Below are 17,369 nucleotides of genomic sequence, written 5' to 3'. Positions count from 1 at the left end.
AAATTTCACGGCCTTCCCCAAAATAATAATACGCTAGTCACTTTTAGGCGCACTTTTAATAATTTACTTTCTTAAACTCGGGTGTGCATTTCATGCGACCCAAATCCAAATCCCAAAACGTCGAGCCAAATGTGTTCAGGATTGCGGGTGCATTTCATGTGACGTGATCCAAAAACATGTTTTAAACGACGTTCAATTTTCTTTAATAATTTTTATAAAAGCGGTTTAAAAATTTAAAATTTGCACATAGGCTCAAAAATGTATTAAAATCAGAAAATTAAGCCGAACATTACAGTTAAGCGACCGTGATAGAACCACGGAACTCAAGAATGCCTAACACCTTCTCCCGGGTTAACAGAATTCCTTTTCCGGATTTCTGGTTCGCGGACTGTTAAACAGAGTCATTCTTTTCCTCGGTTCGGGATTAAACCGGTGACTTAGGACACCATAAATCTCCCAAGTGGCGACTCTGAATTTCTTAATAATAAATCTCGTTTTCGATTGTCCTTAAATTGGAAAAACTCCCTATATGCCCCTACGGGCACGAGCCAAAAGGAGGTGTGACACCCCCCTTTGGAACATTCGTCCTCGATTGTTAGCTGTTACGCTTATTAGTTTCGTAACCTATAGCTTTTATGAGTACTTTAATACTGTACTTTCCATCAAGGCAACTGTTCTGTGAATAAATTCAAAGGACAGGGCATTCCCCCCCTTAAGAACTCTTTCTCACACCAAGACTTGTGGTCTGAATCCTTCTAATATTTTAGCTGTTGCTACTTTCTGTGATGCAGCCGGTATGACTGTCCTTTTATGCACGAATCTTCTCTCTTTTTTTCTCAAACTTTTAGCCAATCTCTTGGCCTTTGCGAATATATACAAAACTATGACAAGTTATCCCTTCGAGAATCAATAGGTATACTGATGTTCTTCGCTCGGTACTTTGTTGAATGTACCACTATTGCTATATTTTATTTACTAGCCTTGGTTATCTGTCCTTATGACTTTAGTGCATCAAGGTAGGTCATATTGTACCATAACTCTTACTTCAATTTATGATTACCGAGGTTTGCTACCCAACTCCAGGTTATTCTCTCGCTATTTATCCTATATGTATAAATCCAAGTCCTTTAATGCTTCCTCATTACAATTCATCTTAATATTGACGACCTAATCTCACATCATACTTTGTAAATTTTATCCAACCATTGTTGGTTCACCTTAATGCTGATCTATAATCTACCACTAATAACTTGAAACCTCTTACGTAATACATTGTCACTAGGCTCACATCGCATCGAGGAACATTTGAAGTTATTTTTCCGATCCACCTAGGGACGATACTATACTTCAATAACTGTATTTCATAGAATCCCAATGTGACTCATCTTATGGGGGTATTCTAATCCCATGAAATTCATGAAATCCATTTTCTTAAATTCATTACTCAATAAGAGGCCTAAACGTCATCCTCTTATCTATCACCATTACACCCTTATTATACTACCAGGGCAACATTTCATCTCTTTTAATTGCTCCTAGTCTTAGACTACTCTGAGTTCATTCAAGATGTACCGAGTTTCTATAACATACGGAAACCATCAACTCTCTTGTTTAGATGGTCTTATTCGGAGGCATTACCTATTCTTGTCACCTTCTCACTCACCTTTTCTTATCCTTACTTCTATCTACCTAAAACCTTGTTGATCTACCATACTTTATCTTATGTTCTATACATATCTATTTATACTACTCGCAATCTTCCTTTTAATTGCTAGCATTATAGATTTCCTTTCGTGCCTTGTCAGTTATCTTTAACTATAAGCAATGTCTTTTCCTAGTCGTTCTGCCACTTGTTGCATGAATACTTGGCTTATCTTATTACCCATGAATACTTGAATTTCTTGTAACTCATATGATCTCAACTATAACTTTTGTTTTTTTTCTTCTTCCCATTCATTAGCGACAATATGTGCCACTTTCCTATGGAGTGCATACAATGTTGTAGTGAGAATGTTGTTACAAGACCATTATTTATTTAGGTCACTATGCTTAGGTTGAAGTTTTTTTCCTTATTTCCTCAGCTAGTGTTTCTTTGTAGTACTTAAGTGAGACCCTTTGATTCCAGTAACATTGAGAACTTATTACATCGTATACCTGAAAGAATCTTTGATGTTCTTACTCGCCTATAATTATCCTTAGTTACTTACCTCAGCGCCCTGGTCCTTATAGGTTGCTTCTGAACTGAAATTTTTTACTGTCTCCCTAGTGGCACTTTCTTTTATTTTCGTAACACTTATATTGTACATTTAACTACCCCAACTCCTATCTGAAAATTTTTCAACAATTGCGATCTCGTATCTGCAATACTGAATTCTCTATGCTGGGGTTCATTATTTTTATCTTGCACAATCTGCTGATTTGTCTATATCCTCATGTCTAGCCATAACTATGCTCTTCCTGAATTAGCTACAGACTACTCGTTTGTCCATTCTCATATCTATATTTCTTGTAATCTCTCTTGGGTTAGTTCCTTTGTCTTAACTTACCTCTCGTACTGGCTCCTGATGTATAAAGTATTCATTCGCACTTATTTATCAATAACATCCTGGCCGGGAGATCTTACCGCCTTTCTCCGGTGTCATGCTTACATAATTTTTTGGAGTCGTGACATATCTGTAGAATCTGAATAAAGACAACTTCATCCCTTTCTTCTTTTTACCACATTCTTCCTTACCATTCCATAGTTACATCTTCGTCTTTGGCGTGTTTTCACATCATCAATGACCCTTACTCGCCTTACGGTAACCCTTCTATACAGGGGATAACTAAATTCCTTACGCACGAGGGTGATACCTAGAATAACTGGCATACTTATTCTCTTAAGTTTCACTCTACTCACAGTGCTTACTCTAGGGAAGCATCTTCCTGAATGACCTTTAAAGGTTATTCTTCTGTTGTCCATTCTATTATCACCGGAATGAAATCTTAAAAATTCTCATGATGCTGACTATTATCAAATCATTTGATCCCCAATTCATGTTCAGTTTATCTTGTTTACAAACCCATACTTATTTCTAATTACTCCGGGGTCTACCTTTTCCTTCTGGTAATAACTTCGGAGTCACCAACTCATTTCTCGAAATGGGGATATGACTTTATGGTTTATACTCTTTTATTGCATCAAGGCCTGTCACCTATTGTATTTCCCTTCACTTGACTATAGACTCTGTCGTCCTGTCATATTTTGATTTGTCGTTATCCCTCATTTATCACATCTTACTCATAATGCTTCATTTACTCTCTTCTTATTCTCCGGCTAATCTTCCTGTCTATCACATTATTCTAAAAACTTCAACAAAACATTTTTCACTTTTAGCTCCCCTTACTTCATCTCACTGGCTCTTTGGGATGCCTAACATTCTCTCTTTTTTCTTTCTAGAGCTGGAGTCATACTAAGGTAAATATTTATCCCTTCTAGGATTCCATTGCCTATCTTCTGAAATTTTTGAATATTCTAATATTCATATTTGATTACTTTATTCTAGAGTTCACCATCTGGGTGTCTCACAAGGAGATCTATTATCACATTTGTATTATCCTTCGGAAAGGTTAGCTAATGATAACAATCCATCCAAAAAAATTGATTACCCTAACCCCAGCTTGATCCTGATATTACATCATTCTCTTAAACTATATATGTCAGCTCCCATAGGGCATAATTGAGATGGGTGTGGTCAATTGTATTATAACTCTATTACTGTTGAAAGTAACTCAGAGTGCTTATATTTCTCTACTTTAGTTGTAAATATTGTTAATCTTCATTAACTAGGTACCTCGTACCCTTCTTCACAACTTGCTTCTTTTACTTGCTGAAACTTGTGTCTACCTTCCAATTCTTTTATTCCCTTTTACCATACGAGTGGATAGATATTCTTGCCTCAGGGCTCATTATCAAGAAACTTACACATCTTAGTAGACACATGATCTGCTGAAAACCTCAAATTTACTCATCATAAGCATGATGAAAAATTGAATTCCTCTGACTCAACTCTTCCGCAGCCACCTTCAATCTCTAACCAGCTGTCTTTCTGAATGTGGATATCGTTGTATTAGGAACAAAATAGAATTTAGGAGTTTGAATTCTTACAACTGAGCTCTACCACATAATCTAGAGTAAAAAGAAAGAGTGACATCCTAAATGCCCTATAGCCTCCTGCTTATAAATGTGGTGCACAAACACACCCTTAAACAAGACTCTACTAGACATGGCTTATAGACTCCCTAGTACAGAACTGCTCTGATATCACTTCTATCACGATCCAAACCGATGGGCCGCGATGGGCACCCGGTATCTTACTCAACCATGTACCAACGTAACACATCTTTCGTATCATACTATCATAGGTAAATGAGACGAAATGGCTCTCTTAAGATAACTAGAATAAAACGTAAGAGAATACTCGACATGATATAGAAACTTATGCATGCAACATACGGGCCTATAAAGCTGACATGATAAAACAAGTATCCATATGCATAACATCAGTCTATAAGCCTCTAGGAGTACATAAACGTCATAAAGGTCGGGACAGGGCCACGCCATACCAATCAATACGCGTCCAAATCATACTGACCAAATAGGCAACTTCGGAGCAAATGGAGTGCAACAACACCTTCCGCTGAGCTGATCCTATTAAGAGGACTATCAACCTATCTATCTGGACCTGCAAGCATGAAACTCAGCGTCCCTGGGCAAAAGAGACGTCAGTACAAATAAGGTAACGGGTATGTAAGGCATGAAAGCAGTATGTAAAAGACATGAAAGAAACATAAAGTAAAGGACTCAACCTGTAATTATGAATAGCTCTGTGAATCATGAAACATTTATATTGTCATGCATGTGCATATAAATGTCATATCATGCATAGGTATATTCGTACATAATATTATCAAGCCTCTGAGGGCATCCCATTATATCATCTCAGCCACTGTGGGAAAAATCATCAACGTATACCAGTTGATCAGGTGGTGGTGTGTATATAACGCCATAACCTTTTCCCATATCCCATATACATATAATATATGCGTATATAACGCCATCTGGTCATGGGTCAATGTACATGTATAAACGAATGCAATACATAATGAAGTAAGTTAGTAAGATTTCTCGGAACGTCATGAGACCCATGAACAGACGATATGATAGTAGGACATATGGGGAATCTAGAACATAGGCAACCCTAGTACTTCTAAGAATAGAATCATTTGTGAAAGTTGCTACTTGCTCGTTTCATTGTATCATATGGATCATGCCAAAAATAAAGGAGAGATAGCCTCAACACACCTCAAGTCGTCAATGCAACTCCATAACAAGCTTATAATAACTTGGCGCGCCAATCCTATAACAAAGAAATACATGTACGACTTAGATGGCGCTAGTGTATTATGTATATCAAATGATAACTCGATTCTAAAATAAAACGGGCAGTATTTCGCCTGATTTTACTACTCCCTCAAGCCTACTATAGGCAAGACACAAACACAATACAATCAGCAACTCAAAACCAACCTAATTACACTCCGGGACCTTCAATACAATAAAAACCCCAAATATACCATAACACACCCAATCAACAAGTTGTCAATTAGCCTGAAATTACAACAACAAGTGACCAACCTATTACCCTACCACATGTGGCATTTCTCCATGCTCTTTTATCCTTCCAAACTCCATAAATTAGCAGCAAAATAGGCCAACATAAATGGACTACAAAACAGCCCACTAAAAGTGAAAAATATCGAACTCACGGCTTCCAATCTATGTCTCGTGAGTTCTAACTATTAGGAAACCTATTTGTCAACCTTCCTTGATATTTAAACACTTAATTACAGAAATTATACATTTCTTAACTATGAAGTACTTTGCAAAAATCGACCTACAAAGAAAAAAGAGAGGCCGATATAGCGATACTTACGTTGTAGGGATTGTTTTATTGTTATCGCTGCTTGATTTCGTGCCCCGAATGATAATCTTGTTGGAAACCCTGGTGAAGAGGTTGAGGGGAAGGTTAGAGGTGTTATTTGGTCGTTCTCTCAAGAATAATGGGGAAAGAGACGAGATAAGGGATGTTAATATCCCATTTTGTTGAAAAATCAAGAAGGTGCTACTTGTCACCCTATCATTAAAGAGACGAGATAAGGGATGTAAATATCCCATTTTGTTGAAAAATCAAGAAGGTTCTACTTGTCACCCTAGCATTATTCCTTTTTCAATGCTTATAAGTTTTTATTCAGGTATCGTATGAGTGAACGGTTAAGAGCATTGGAAACTAGATTCCAAGAACTTCAATTTGGTATATAATATGTCCTAAAAATACCTCATATAACATACGAAATGTATTGCTCAAAAAGCTTTAGTGACACACCTACTTGTCACCTATGCAGTCCGTGCAGTCTCTCTGATATCATATCGATAATCCGTTTAGTGCGTTAGAAACTAGACTCATAGATATTAAATTTGATATGTGGAACATCTCATAATTCCTAGTATTTTGGGAGAAATGCTCCACTACATTTGACCTAATTTTCAACACATTTATGAATGTAACTTGTGATGACATTTGCCAACTTTTGTTTCACAACTCGCTTGACTTCAAAACGTAACACATGACTATCATAAACCTAAAATAACATATAACATAAACTCCTTATCACCTTAAGAACCTCAGTCTCACCCAAAGTGCATGTTATAACATTCCAAACTTATCGACTTTCGACGAAACTTATTTTCTTCAATTTGTTTAGCTTCTAAGACTTTCCAACCATCTTGGTACTTGTTATTCATGATCAAAAATATTTCTATCCCCCAAGGTAACATGATTTACTTTCGAGGATGATCTCATTTTTGATATTACATTAATTGACTTACGAATACTCTCACGTACGAAAATATGGGGTGTAACACTGAGGCCCTTGGGAACTTTGATGCACCAGAAAATCATTGGGTGTACTATGAGAATAGTGTCATATTTCAGACTTGGTTGAAAGCCTGGCTTCCGATATTACTTTTGGGCCTATCCAGGCTCCCTATAATATAGCAGTTCATTTCTGTAATTCATTTATATTTAGTTTGTAATAATAATTCCTTGTAAAATAGATATTAGGGTTAATAGTAGGAAGGGAATCTTATATATATATGTTAAGAACGAGTAGAAATCATGCATATAGGTTGCTGCAATGTTTGTTTACTTATATGCATTAGAAACTATGCCTATAGGACTCATCTAATTCCTTAAATTCTGAATTTCCATCGTTAGAAAACCTGCTCTTAAGTCATTACTCAATTTTGCATCGATAATCATGTCTCCAAACCTTCATGTGTGCATTAGAAATCATGTTTCTAGGAATTTCTTTGTTGATGTCCGCTTAGCAATTGATTGATGATTTACTCGCCTAGAAACCATGCCTATAAGTTTAAATTAGTTCCTGCATTTAGATACCATGCCTATAAGTTTAAATCAATTTATGTATTTAGATGCCATGTCAATAAGGTTTAAATTAGTTCCTGCATTTAAATATCATACCTATAAGATTTAAATCAGTTTCTGCATTTAGATATCATGCCTATAAGGTTTAAAAAATCAATTTCTACACTTAAAACTCATGCCTATAGGATTTTAACATGTTTCAGCACTTAGAAATCATGGCTACAGGTTTTAAGAAAAAATCAACTGCTAAAATGAGTAATCAGTTTACAGCGTATACACCTGGTTTATAAAAATCCTATCCATTCATCATTTAGGCAATTTTGTAGGCTGCTTGAGTCCTGGGTTCATTAAACTGTTATTTTCCTACTGCTTGAAACTACCAAGATTCAGGAAGTAATAAAATCAGTAGGCAAACTGATTAGGTATTTGCTGCCCCGCTTTAATAAAACTGTTGCGTATGTTCTGCTTTGTGCTCACCTAGATATCCTGTTATAGGACTTTTAAATAGTCTGAAATACTGTTTGTTTGAGACCTTCAATTGCATGCTTATTTGTGGAGGTAAATGTGAGCCTTTAACTGTTCCTTTGTTTGACAGTCCTATTAGTTTTGCTGGTCGCTTAGATTTTCTCCTTTTAAGCACTATAGAAGAGCCTAGATCCACCTCAACTAGAAGTCCTAAACACCTCCAGGACCATAAGTAAGGGATGTGTAATGCACGCATAGAGTACGTTTAATTAGAATCGCTTATATAACCATTAAGGGGAGGGTAATTGGGTAGTAAAGGATATGATGACATGTGCGCTAATGCTATGTGTAGCACCTCAACTTGGGGGCGATTACCAAGTATTGCACAGAAGTGATCCTATAGGCTAAAAAAACCTAGGATCCCTTTTACCCCTTTTTATTAAATATAATATCTATTTGCCTAGATTACTTTGTTTGTTTAGAAGACTAATTCACCTAATTCGAGTTTGGCCGGGACCCACTTTTGTAAACCTCGAGGGGTGCCTAACACCTTTCCCTTAAGGTTATTTTGAGCCCTTACCCAATCTCTGGTAATGCAAACCGGTTTATGAATTATTTGCTTTACGTTCCCTAACACACCTTAAATTCATTAGGTGGCGACTCTTCAAATTCCATATCCAATTCCCAAAAGGAAATGAGTTGTCCCAAAGAAATGTCGAAACTCGAACTTTGCGAGAAAAAAGGGGGCGCAATAGCATGGCGACTCTACTAGGGATATTTTAGGCTCTTACCATAATAAACTTGTTTTTTTAGCATGCTTTCTTCCGTTAATTCATGTGCACCCTTTCCCCTTCATCCCTTAGTTGGATTTAATTGCCTATTTTTAAGCATTTCCAATTTCCTTTATTTCCTAAAACTGACTTGTCTCCTTGTTTACTTTCTTAACTGTCTTTCAATTATTCAAATACCGCATTTATCATTTTTAACGTGCAAATACGTGACAATATGCTATTTATTGTTGCATAAATCATGCTCAACATCATATTCCACTTGTGCGTAATCAATCCTATAGAAACTCTTGATGAGTATTTGCGCTCTTCCTATATATCACCCTTTAAATTCAAAAAGGCGTATTTGCGGTAAAACTAGTCGATCAACGGTGCAATCGACGGTTCCGTGCCTTTCCCCCTCAAGTTGTCTGCTTGAGGGTACTAGTCTAGCCCTCCATAGAAACCTTACTCTGATTAATTGGGCATGCATCATGGTCAAACCTAGTTGGGCTAATATGTTGTCCACATAATAACCCTTTAAGACAAGCCTCGTCCAAAAGTCCATAGGGTTTTCCATAATCCTAATGGACGCAACCACGATTGTGTGCACTAATTTTGGAGAAATAAGTGCCAATGTGCTAATTATTGTTGTATAAATAGACGAACCTGGAGGGGGGAAGGGACTAACCATATTTTGTTTTGTAGAAAATGAGGCACGAAGTCCCCAGGTTTGACATGGTCGGTAACATACCATCACTATTGCTAGATTGGTGGAAGGATCTTCCATCAAGTGACCAAAATCATGTGAAAAGGGTCTTAGGAAATTTGCCTTCTTTGTTGGACCTTTAGCTGAACAAAATGTTAATCAAAGTTGCTACAATGTTCTGGGACAAAGAAAGGGCTATGTTCCGTTTTGGAGACATAGAAATGACCCCTCTCTTGGAAGAAATAGGGCGATTCGTTGGGTTGCCTTGGGATAGCCCTAGTTTATTGGTACTTGAAAATTGCACCACTAGGGGATTTCTTAAGATGATGGGGTTAAAGAACAACGATGACTTGGAGTGCCTGAAAAACTCCTACATACCCTTTGACTTCCTCTATGAATGATACGGTCACAACAGGTCTTACCGTATTTTCGATAATGAATTCTCCATCACCTTCTTAGGCTGGATTCACCGTAGGGTCTTTGTGTTCATTGTGTGTTTCCTAGGTATGCTAGTGTTCCCAATCCAAGGAGACAGAATCCACACCAAGCTGGCCATGGGGGCCGAAACTTTAATGGATGGGATCAATGGGCAGACATATACCATTGTCCCTATGATCATTGCAGATATGTACCGGGCCTTGGAGCGTTGTCAGAAGGGGTACAGATACTTCTAGGGTTGCACTTTGATGCTGCAAGTTTGGCTATTAGAACATCTCCAAAAAGGTCAATACCGTTAGGAATTTCTGCGGAGGCCGTGGAATGATCATTTAGACTTCCGTCATCCCAAGAAAATGACCTATATCCTAGACATGTTTTCTCAACCAAAGGATGCTATAGGATGAGTGCAGTTTTTCAACAATTTAATCGAGGACCAGGTTCAATAGATGTTAGCTACCGATGAGTTCATCAACAAATCTAGGGATGTTCCACACTTGGTACTGATCGGGTTGAGGGGCATATACCCTTATGCTCCCATCAGGATTATGAGACAAGTAGGCAGGAAGCAGGTCATACCGCGGGTTGCTAAGATGAGTCACTATAGGGCAGATTTTTAGGATGACGATGTCCCGTAAAAATGCAAGCTCAGCATATGTGGCATTTGAAAGTTGTCGTATCGAGCCAGATTGGTATCACACCGGTCACGTGTACTTTTACCCTTTATGGTTAGATGATAACATAGAGTGAATATTCAAACCAAGGGTTGGTCCAGGAAATAGGGTCATAGAAGAAGTTGCCGAAGCACAGGCGAAGTATAACAAATTGCGCAAAAGAGTTCACGAGTATGAAGCCGAGCATAGGGAGCAACATAAGGCTGATATGGAAATTATAAATGAGTGGAAAGAGAGGTTTGTTAAATCCAGCGAAAGGCTGTAATATCTCGAGTACAGTCTGATAGAATTGGAAGGGAAAATGAGGAAGAGAGTCACCGATTGACAGAACGCTGAGGGAAACGAAGGAGGACATTTGGCAAGGGCATTCTTACTGCTGAACCTGCGCGAACTGGGGATCTGATCGATAAGAGCATCCAACCTGGAGAAGGTCCTTCCGGGACCAAGTAGATTAGGTTTACTTACTTTTCAAATGTAATAAGACCAAGTGCCATTAGTGACTTATCTTATTTAGTGTCATTTTGGGCCGTCTATCTTTACATTAATGAAATGAGGCAATTATTGGCACTAAATTTCTCCAAATCTATTTGTCGCTAGGCCTACCTCGGGTATAACGAGGCTCCCATGTAATTTATCTTCTTTTTTTATGTACATTTTATTTTTTCTAAAATCGTATTATAGCTATGCCAATCACTTTATAATACTTGTCGACACTTTATTGTACAAAGATTATACAATACTTCAAATACAATTTAGAGTATTTTTACATAGATTCTATACTTTTTTATTTTAAAAAATATTCTGCACCACCAAACTTTAAATCGATTATTAAAATATGATTAAAAAGTCAGTTGAAACATAAGTCGTGATGTATTTTCTCATTGTTTAAATTGAATAATATATTCTTTTACTCTTTTAGTATTTTCAATCGTATTAACGTATTGATTTTTCTTTTCATATCAATCAAAATTTAAATAATAAAATAAATTAATTTTATTCCCAAATATTTGATGATAAGGTGTGTTTTTTTGGGGTTCTTTGAAATGATAAACTTGAGTTTTTGTTATTTAGAAATTGTAACAAGAAAATTTGTAATTAGAACGGGAATTTACATTCCCGCAATATGTGTTTAAACACTGCAAACTTTTCAGAATACTAATTGACTTGTTTACCTTTTGTTTTTCTTTATTTTTATTATTATTCCCATCCCCTAGGGTTGGTTCGCACATACTGGCATCATCAATATATCACACCAAATTCAGAGGCCCTCCACCTCCTCCTCCTCCAAGCGATCCAAAAAGCAAGGGAAAGGCAAGAATGGACGACACAAGAAAAAAATGAGAATGCGGAAAATTCAGATGGTCGGAGAACTCCGGCACAAAATGAATTGGTTTTAAGGTTATAACAAAAGATACTGGAGTTACAATGAGAACTTGAGCAGCTCCGCAACTTGGCAAACCTCTCCCTTACCCTAAACATCCCAGATGTCACCCAACAAAATGCTCAAAACCCGACACCTCCTCAAAACACAGCAAACCAACGTCCACAAAATCCTCCTGCACCCCATCAGTATGCCACTCCTCCCCAAAATCCTAATCTTTCACCAATACCAACTCCTCTACAGCACCATCATCAACCAATCCAGTACCCACAAACCACTACCTATCATACTCCTCAAAACACACCACAACCTATTTCCGATCCTCAAAACTCAACCAATGACCACCACTACATCCAAATCCCTAACACTCACCATAATAACCCCAAATACTTGGAAACCTTACCTTACTCCACTTTACAAATCTCCTATACACCAGAATCTACTGAGAAAGACCTGCTCATCAAAAACATGGCCGAGGAACTGAAGAAGTTGACAAGTCGAGTTTAGGGTGTTAAAAGAGGTAAAGGGATAGAAAGTCTGAACTATGAGGACTTATGCATACAACTAGATGTAGAACTGCCGGAGGGTTACAAACCTCCTAAGTTCAAGATGTTTGACGGAACGGGTAATCCCAAGGTTCATTTGAGAACTTATTCCGACAAGCTCATGGGGGTCAGAAAAGATGAAAGGATTCTAATGAAGCTATTCATGAGAAGAATTACAAAAGATGCCCTATCCTGGTACATAAGCCAAAATTCTAAGAAGTGGGTCAATTGGGTGAGAATGGCATCATAATTTATGGATCAGTTTAGGTTCAATACAGAGAATGCACCAGATGTCTTCTGTATCCAGAATCTAAAGAAGAAGCCAACTGAGACTTTCTGCGAGTATGCTACTCGATAGAGGTTGGAAGAAGCCAAGGTCAGACCAGCATTAGACGAGGAACAAATGAACAAGTTCTTTGTCAGGGCACAAGACCCACAATATTAAGAAAGGCTAATGGTTATTGAGAATCATAAGTTCTCCAACATCATCAAACTCGTAGAAAGGATTGAAGAAGGCATTAAAAGCGGGATGGTAACAAATTTCAAGGCATTGCAAGCCACGAATAAAACATTGCAATCAGGGGGTATATAAAAGAAGAAAGACGTAGGGGCAGTAATGGTGGCCCAAGGTCCAAAATCTCTACTCACATAGCAAACACCTCAGCCAGCATACCAACCCTCACCTCCCAGATATTCTCAACCCGCCACAGCCTATCACACTTTTAACACCCAACCAGCTTACTATCATTCACCTCCAACCCATCCAAATCACCAGAAACCCAGTCCCAATTTTGATCGCAAACCACCCACGTAATACACCACCATCACTAAACCCATTGACCAGCTGTACGAAAGATTAAAGGCTGCTGGCTATGTCAACCCTATTCCCTTTGTGGTAATGAAAAATCCATCTCAATGGGTCAACCCAAACAAAATCAGTGCATATCATTTCGGTATGAAGGGGCACACTATTGACGAGTGCCAGACATTGAAAGATAAGATTCAGATGTTGATTGATAACAAGGTCATATAGGCGAAGGAAGTTGTATCCAACGTCCTCAACAACCCCCTCCCAGATCATAGGGGTGAAGGAGTACACGTGATAGAAACTGACAAAGAATGGATTCCCGAGGGATCAATTGGGTTCATCGAAGAAGGTGACGACCCAAAACCTGCAGTTACAATCAATCCTATTATGGTTCAACTACATCCGCCAGCTGAGGCTAAGGTAATCGCTTAGGTTCCTTTTGAGGTAGAAGTAACCCCACCAATAGCCATACCTGTTCCATTTGAGGTAGGAGACCGCTACCAAACAGCCTATCATTGAAACTAGTCCAGATGATCTTTGGAGGAAAGTATATGTGAGAGAATACTCTGTTGTCGACCACTTGAACAAGACTCCCGCCCAGATATCCATCCTGTCACTATTGCAAAATTCAGAGGCGTGTAGGAGTGCTTTAATGGAAGTGTTAAATGTAGCTTATGTACCCAACAACATCACCAGTGGATAAATGACCAACATGGTAGGGCAGATACTGGAGAGTCACAAGATCACCTTCTACGAGGATAAACTGCCACTTGAAGGATTAAGTCACAATATGGCATTACATATCACAGTACAGTTCGAAGACAAATTCATTTCTAGGGTCTTAATAGATGGGGGTTCGAGACTCAACATTTGTCCATTGACCACTCTGAACAGGTTGGGAAAAGGTTTCCACGAGATACGAGTAGGGAGCATGAATGTGAAAGCATTCGATGGGTCTCAAAGGGCCACAATTGGGGAAATTAGCCTCTGCCTGCAGATGGGCTCGACTTCGTTTGACGTCGAATTTCAAGTGCTAAATTTATCTGCCTCCTACAATTTGCTATTGGGATGACCTTGGATACACGCTGTTGGGGCTGTGTCTTCCACACTGCACTAGGATGTGAAATTCTAATGGAACCATCAGGAAGTAATCATTCATGGAGATGGAAGCAACCCTATTTACAATAGTCAAACTATCACGGTTATTGAGAATAGAAGAAGGCTGGGCGGAGAAACTTATCATCATATTGAACATGTCAATGAAATTGATAAAGATAGGTGGTGGAGTAGCAAAATAGAGAGCATACTGGCATGGTCTGGGTATGAACCCGACAAAGGGCTTGGGAAGAATCTCCAAGGCATTACCAATCCGATATAATTGAAACGTCATGGCACAACTTTCGTGTTGGGATATCCATACACCTGGCAAGAATATGATGATTGGTCGCCACCATGGCTTGGTCCTTATTACCCTATCAAGCAACCAGTGCCACATCTGGGTTAGACTTTTCACCAGGCTGATACAATATAGGGATCTGCAGAAGAAGAAGCTTTGGCTACCCTAAGGAACCTATTCCTAGAATATGAGGATATGGATTGCAATGCGGTGATTGAGGAGAAGAAGGAAGAAGGCCTCACCGTTCAGACTCTAGAGAAGGGAGTAGTTCTTAGGAATTGGACTGCCACACCATCCCGGGCCCGCCAAGTCCTTAGGAAGCTTGGCATTTAGCCTAATTTATTTCTATAGCCATACTTGTTTTGGATGTTTTTCGATGTTTAATCAATGCATTGCCATTTATTATTTATTACTATCTTTCACATTTTTCATTCTACATTGTTAGTATTACTTTTCCTGGTAAACCGATGGCTGTGATATGTAATGAGACAACACAACATAAGGATAGTGACTCAGAAGAAGAGGATGAAATACCTGAGGAAATTGTCAGGGAGGTTGAGAACTTTGAGAATAAAGCTAAGTCCAACCTGGACGAGACCAAAGCAATAAATTTGGGAGACGTCGAAACCGTCAAGAAGACTCGCATAAGCATTCACTTATCACCGTTAGAGAAGGAAGAGTACATTCGTTTCCTGAAGGAATGTGAGGATATCTTTGCATGGTCATATGATCACATGACCAGTCTGAGCACATCCATAGTTGATCACAAGATGCCTACCAATCCAATGTGTTCTCCAGTGAAGCAGAAGCTCAGAAAATTCAAACCAAACATGAGCCTAAAAAATTAAGAAGGAGGTCACTAACAGATCAAAGCCAAAGTCTTGAGGGTAGTTGAGTGTCCAACCTGGCTAGCCAACACTGTACCAGTTCCAAAAAAATATGGGAAAGTCAAGGTGTGTGTTGGCTATCGAGATTTAAACAGAGCAAGTCCCAAGGACGATTTCCCACTACCAAATATACACATCCTAATCGACAATTGCGCCAAGCATGAACTCCAATCTTTTGTAGATTGCTTTGCGGGTTATCACCAAATCTATATGGACAAACAAGGCACAGAGAAAATAGTTTTCATCACACCGTGGGGAGTATACTGCTACAAAATGATGCCATTCGATCTAAATAATGTTGGTGTTACTTACATGAGAGCCATGAAAACCATATTCCATGATATAATACATAAGAAAATAGAGGTATATGTTGACGACGTCATCATCAAGTCCAAGAGGGTCGTAGATCACATAGCAGATTTGAGAAAATTCTTTGACAGGCTAAGGAGGTACAATCTGAAATTAAACCTTGCTAAATGTGCATTCGGGGTTCCCGTAGGAAAGTGGTTGGGATTCATTGTCAGCTGCCGAGGAATCGAGTTGGACCCGTCCAAAGTTAAGGCTATCCAACCACCACCAAAGAGCAAAATGGACATGATGAACTTCCTAGGATGCCTTAACTACATCAGCCACTTCATAGCACAGTCTACAGTCATATGTGATCCCATCTTCAAAATGTTGAGGAAAGATGTTGAAACGAGTTGAACCGAAGATTGTCAGAAGGCTTTTGACAAAATCAAGTAATACATGTCCACACCACTAGTCCTAGTCCCGCCAGAACCTGGGAGACCTTTGCTACTCTATCTATCTGTATTAGATGGAGCTTTTGGATGTATTTTGGGACAACATGATGAGACAGTAAAAAAGGAGCAAGCCATATACTACTTGAGTAATAAGTTCACACCTTACGAAGTACGATATTCTCAGCTGGAACGCACTTGCTGTGCTTTGACCTGGATAGCTCAGAAATTGAGGCATTACTTTTGTGCCTATACTACGTACCTCATATCCAGGATGGACCCTCTAAAGTACATTTTTCAGAAGCCCATGCCAACCAGGAAGTTAGCCAAGTGGTAGATATTGTTAAGTGAGTTCGATATCGTCTATGTAACTCAGAAGGCAGTCAAAGGACAAGCATTGACAGACCATCTTGCTGAGAATCCTGTGGGAGGAGAATACGAACCCTTGAAAATTTATTTTCCTGATGAAGAATTATCATTCGTATGAGAGGACATTGCTGAAGCCTACGACGGTTGGAGAATGTTTTTTGATGGAGCTGCCAATTTCAAGGGAGTGGGTATTGGAGCAGTTTTGGTATCAGAAATAGGTCAACACTACCCGGTATTCACAAGCTGAGGTTTCCATGCACCAAAAACATGGTAGAATACAAAGCTTGCATTATGGGGATCACTTTGTCCATCGATACAAATATACAAGAGTTGCTGGTAATTTGTCATTCAAATCTTCTGGTACATCAGGTTCAAGGAGAGTGGGCTATGAAGAACACCAAGATACTAACGTACTTGTAGAATGTGCAAGAATTGATGAAGAGATTCACAAAGATAAAATTCAAACATATGCTTAGAGTTCAAAATGAATTTGCAGACGCCTTGGCCACCTTACCATCAATGATACAACATCCAGACACGAATTTCATCGATCCTATCCCGGTGAGGATCCATAATCAACTGGATTACTGTGCTCATGTTGAAGAAGAAATATTTGGAAAACCTTGGTTCCACGACATCAGAGAATATTTGGAAAAGGGAGAATACCCAAGACAGGTGAACAATACTAAAAACACACACACTACAG

At 38.6% G+C, this 17,369-nt stretch overlaps 1 protein-coding gene across 1 annotated transcript in view; it reads left to right on the top strand.

Annotated features, from left to right (window-relative positions):
* Window positions 1–15,515, top strand: part of LOC138868508 (uncharacterized) — a 67,148-nt gene extending 51,633 nt beyond the window's left edge. Inside the window, exons 3-5 of the mRNA XM_070146062.1 lie at window positions 9,933–10,151; window positions 10,628–10,774; window positions 15,113–15,515. Of these exons, the coding sequence (XP_070002163.1) occupies window positions 9,933–10,151; window positions 10,628–10,774; window positions 15,113–15,515 (769 nt within the window). The remainder of the gene's footprint in view (window positions 1–9,932; window positions 10,152–10,627; window positions 10,775–15,112) is intronic.
* The last annotated feature ends 1,854 nt before the right edge of the window (window positions 15,516–17,369 follow it).

The sequence above is a fragment of the Nicotiana sylvestris genome, chromosome 5 (genome assembly GCF_000393655.2).
Source record: "Nicotiana sylvestris chromosome 5, ASM39365v2, whole genome shotgun sequence".
Classification (NCBI taxonomy): Eukaryota; Viridiplantae; Streptophyta; class Magnoliopsida; order Solanales; family Solanaceae; genus Nicotiana; species Nicotiana sylvestris.
The sequence above is the reverse complement of the archived record's forward strand: the minus strand, read 5'-3'. Positions and strand labels throughout refer to the sequence as shown.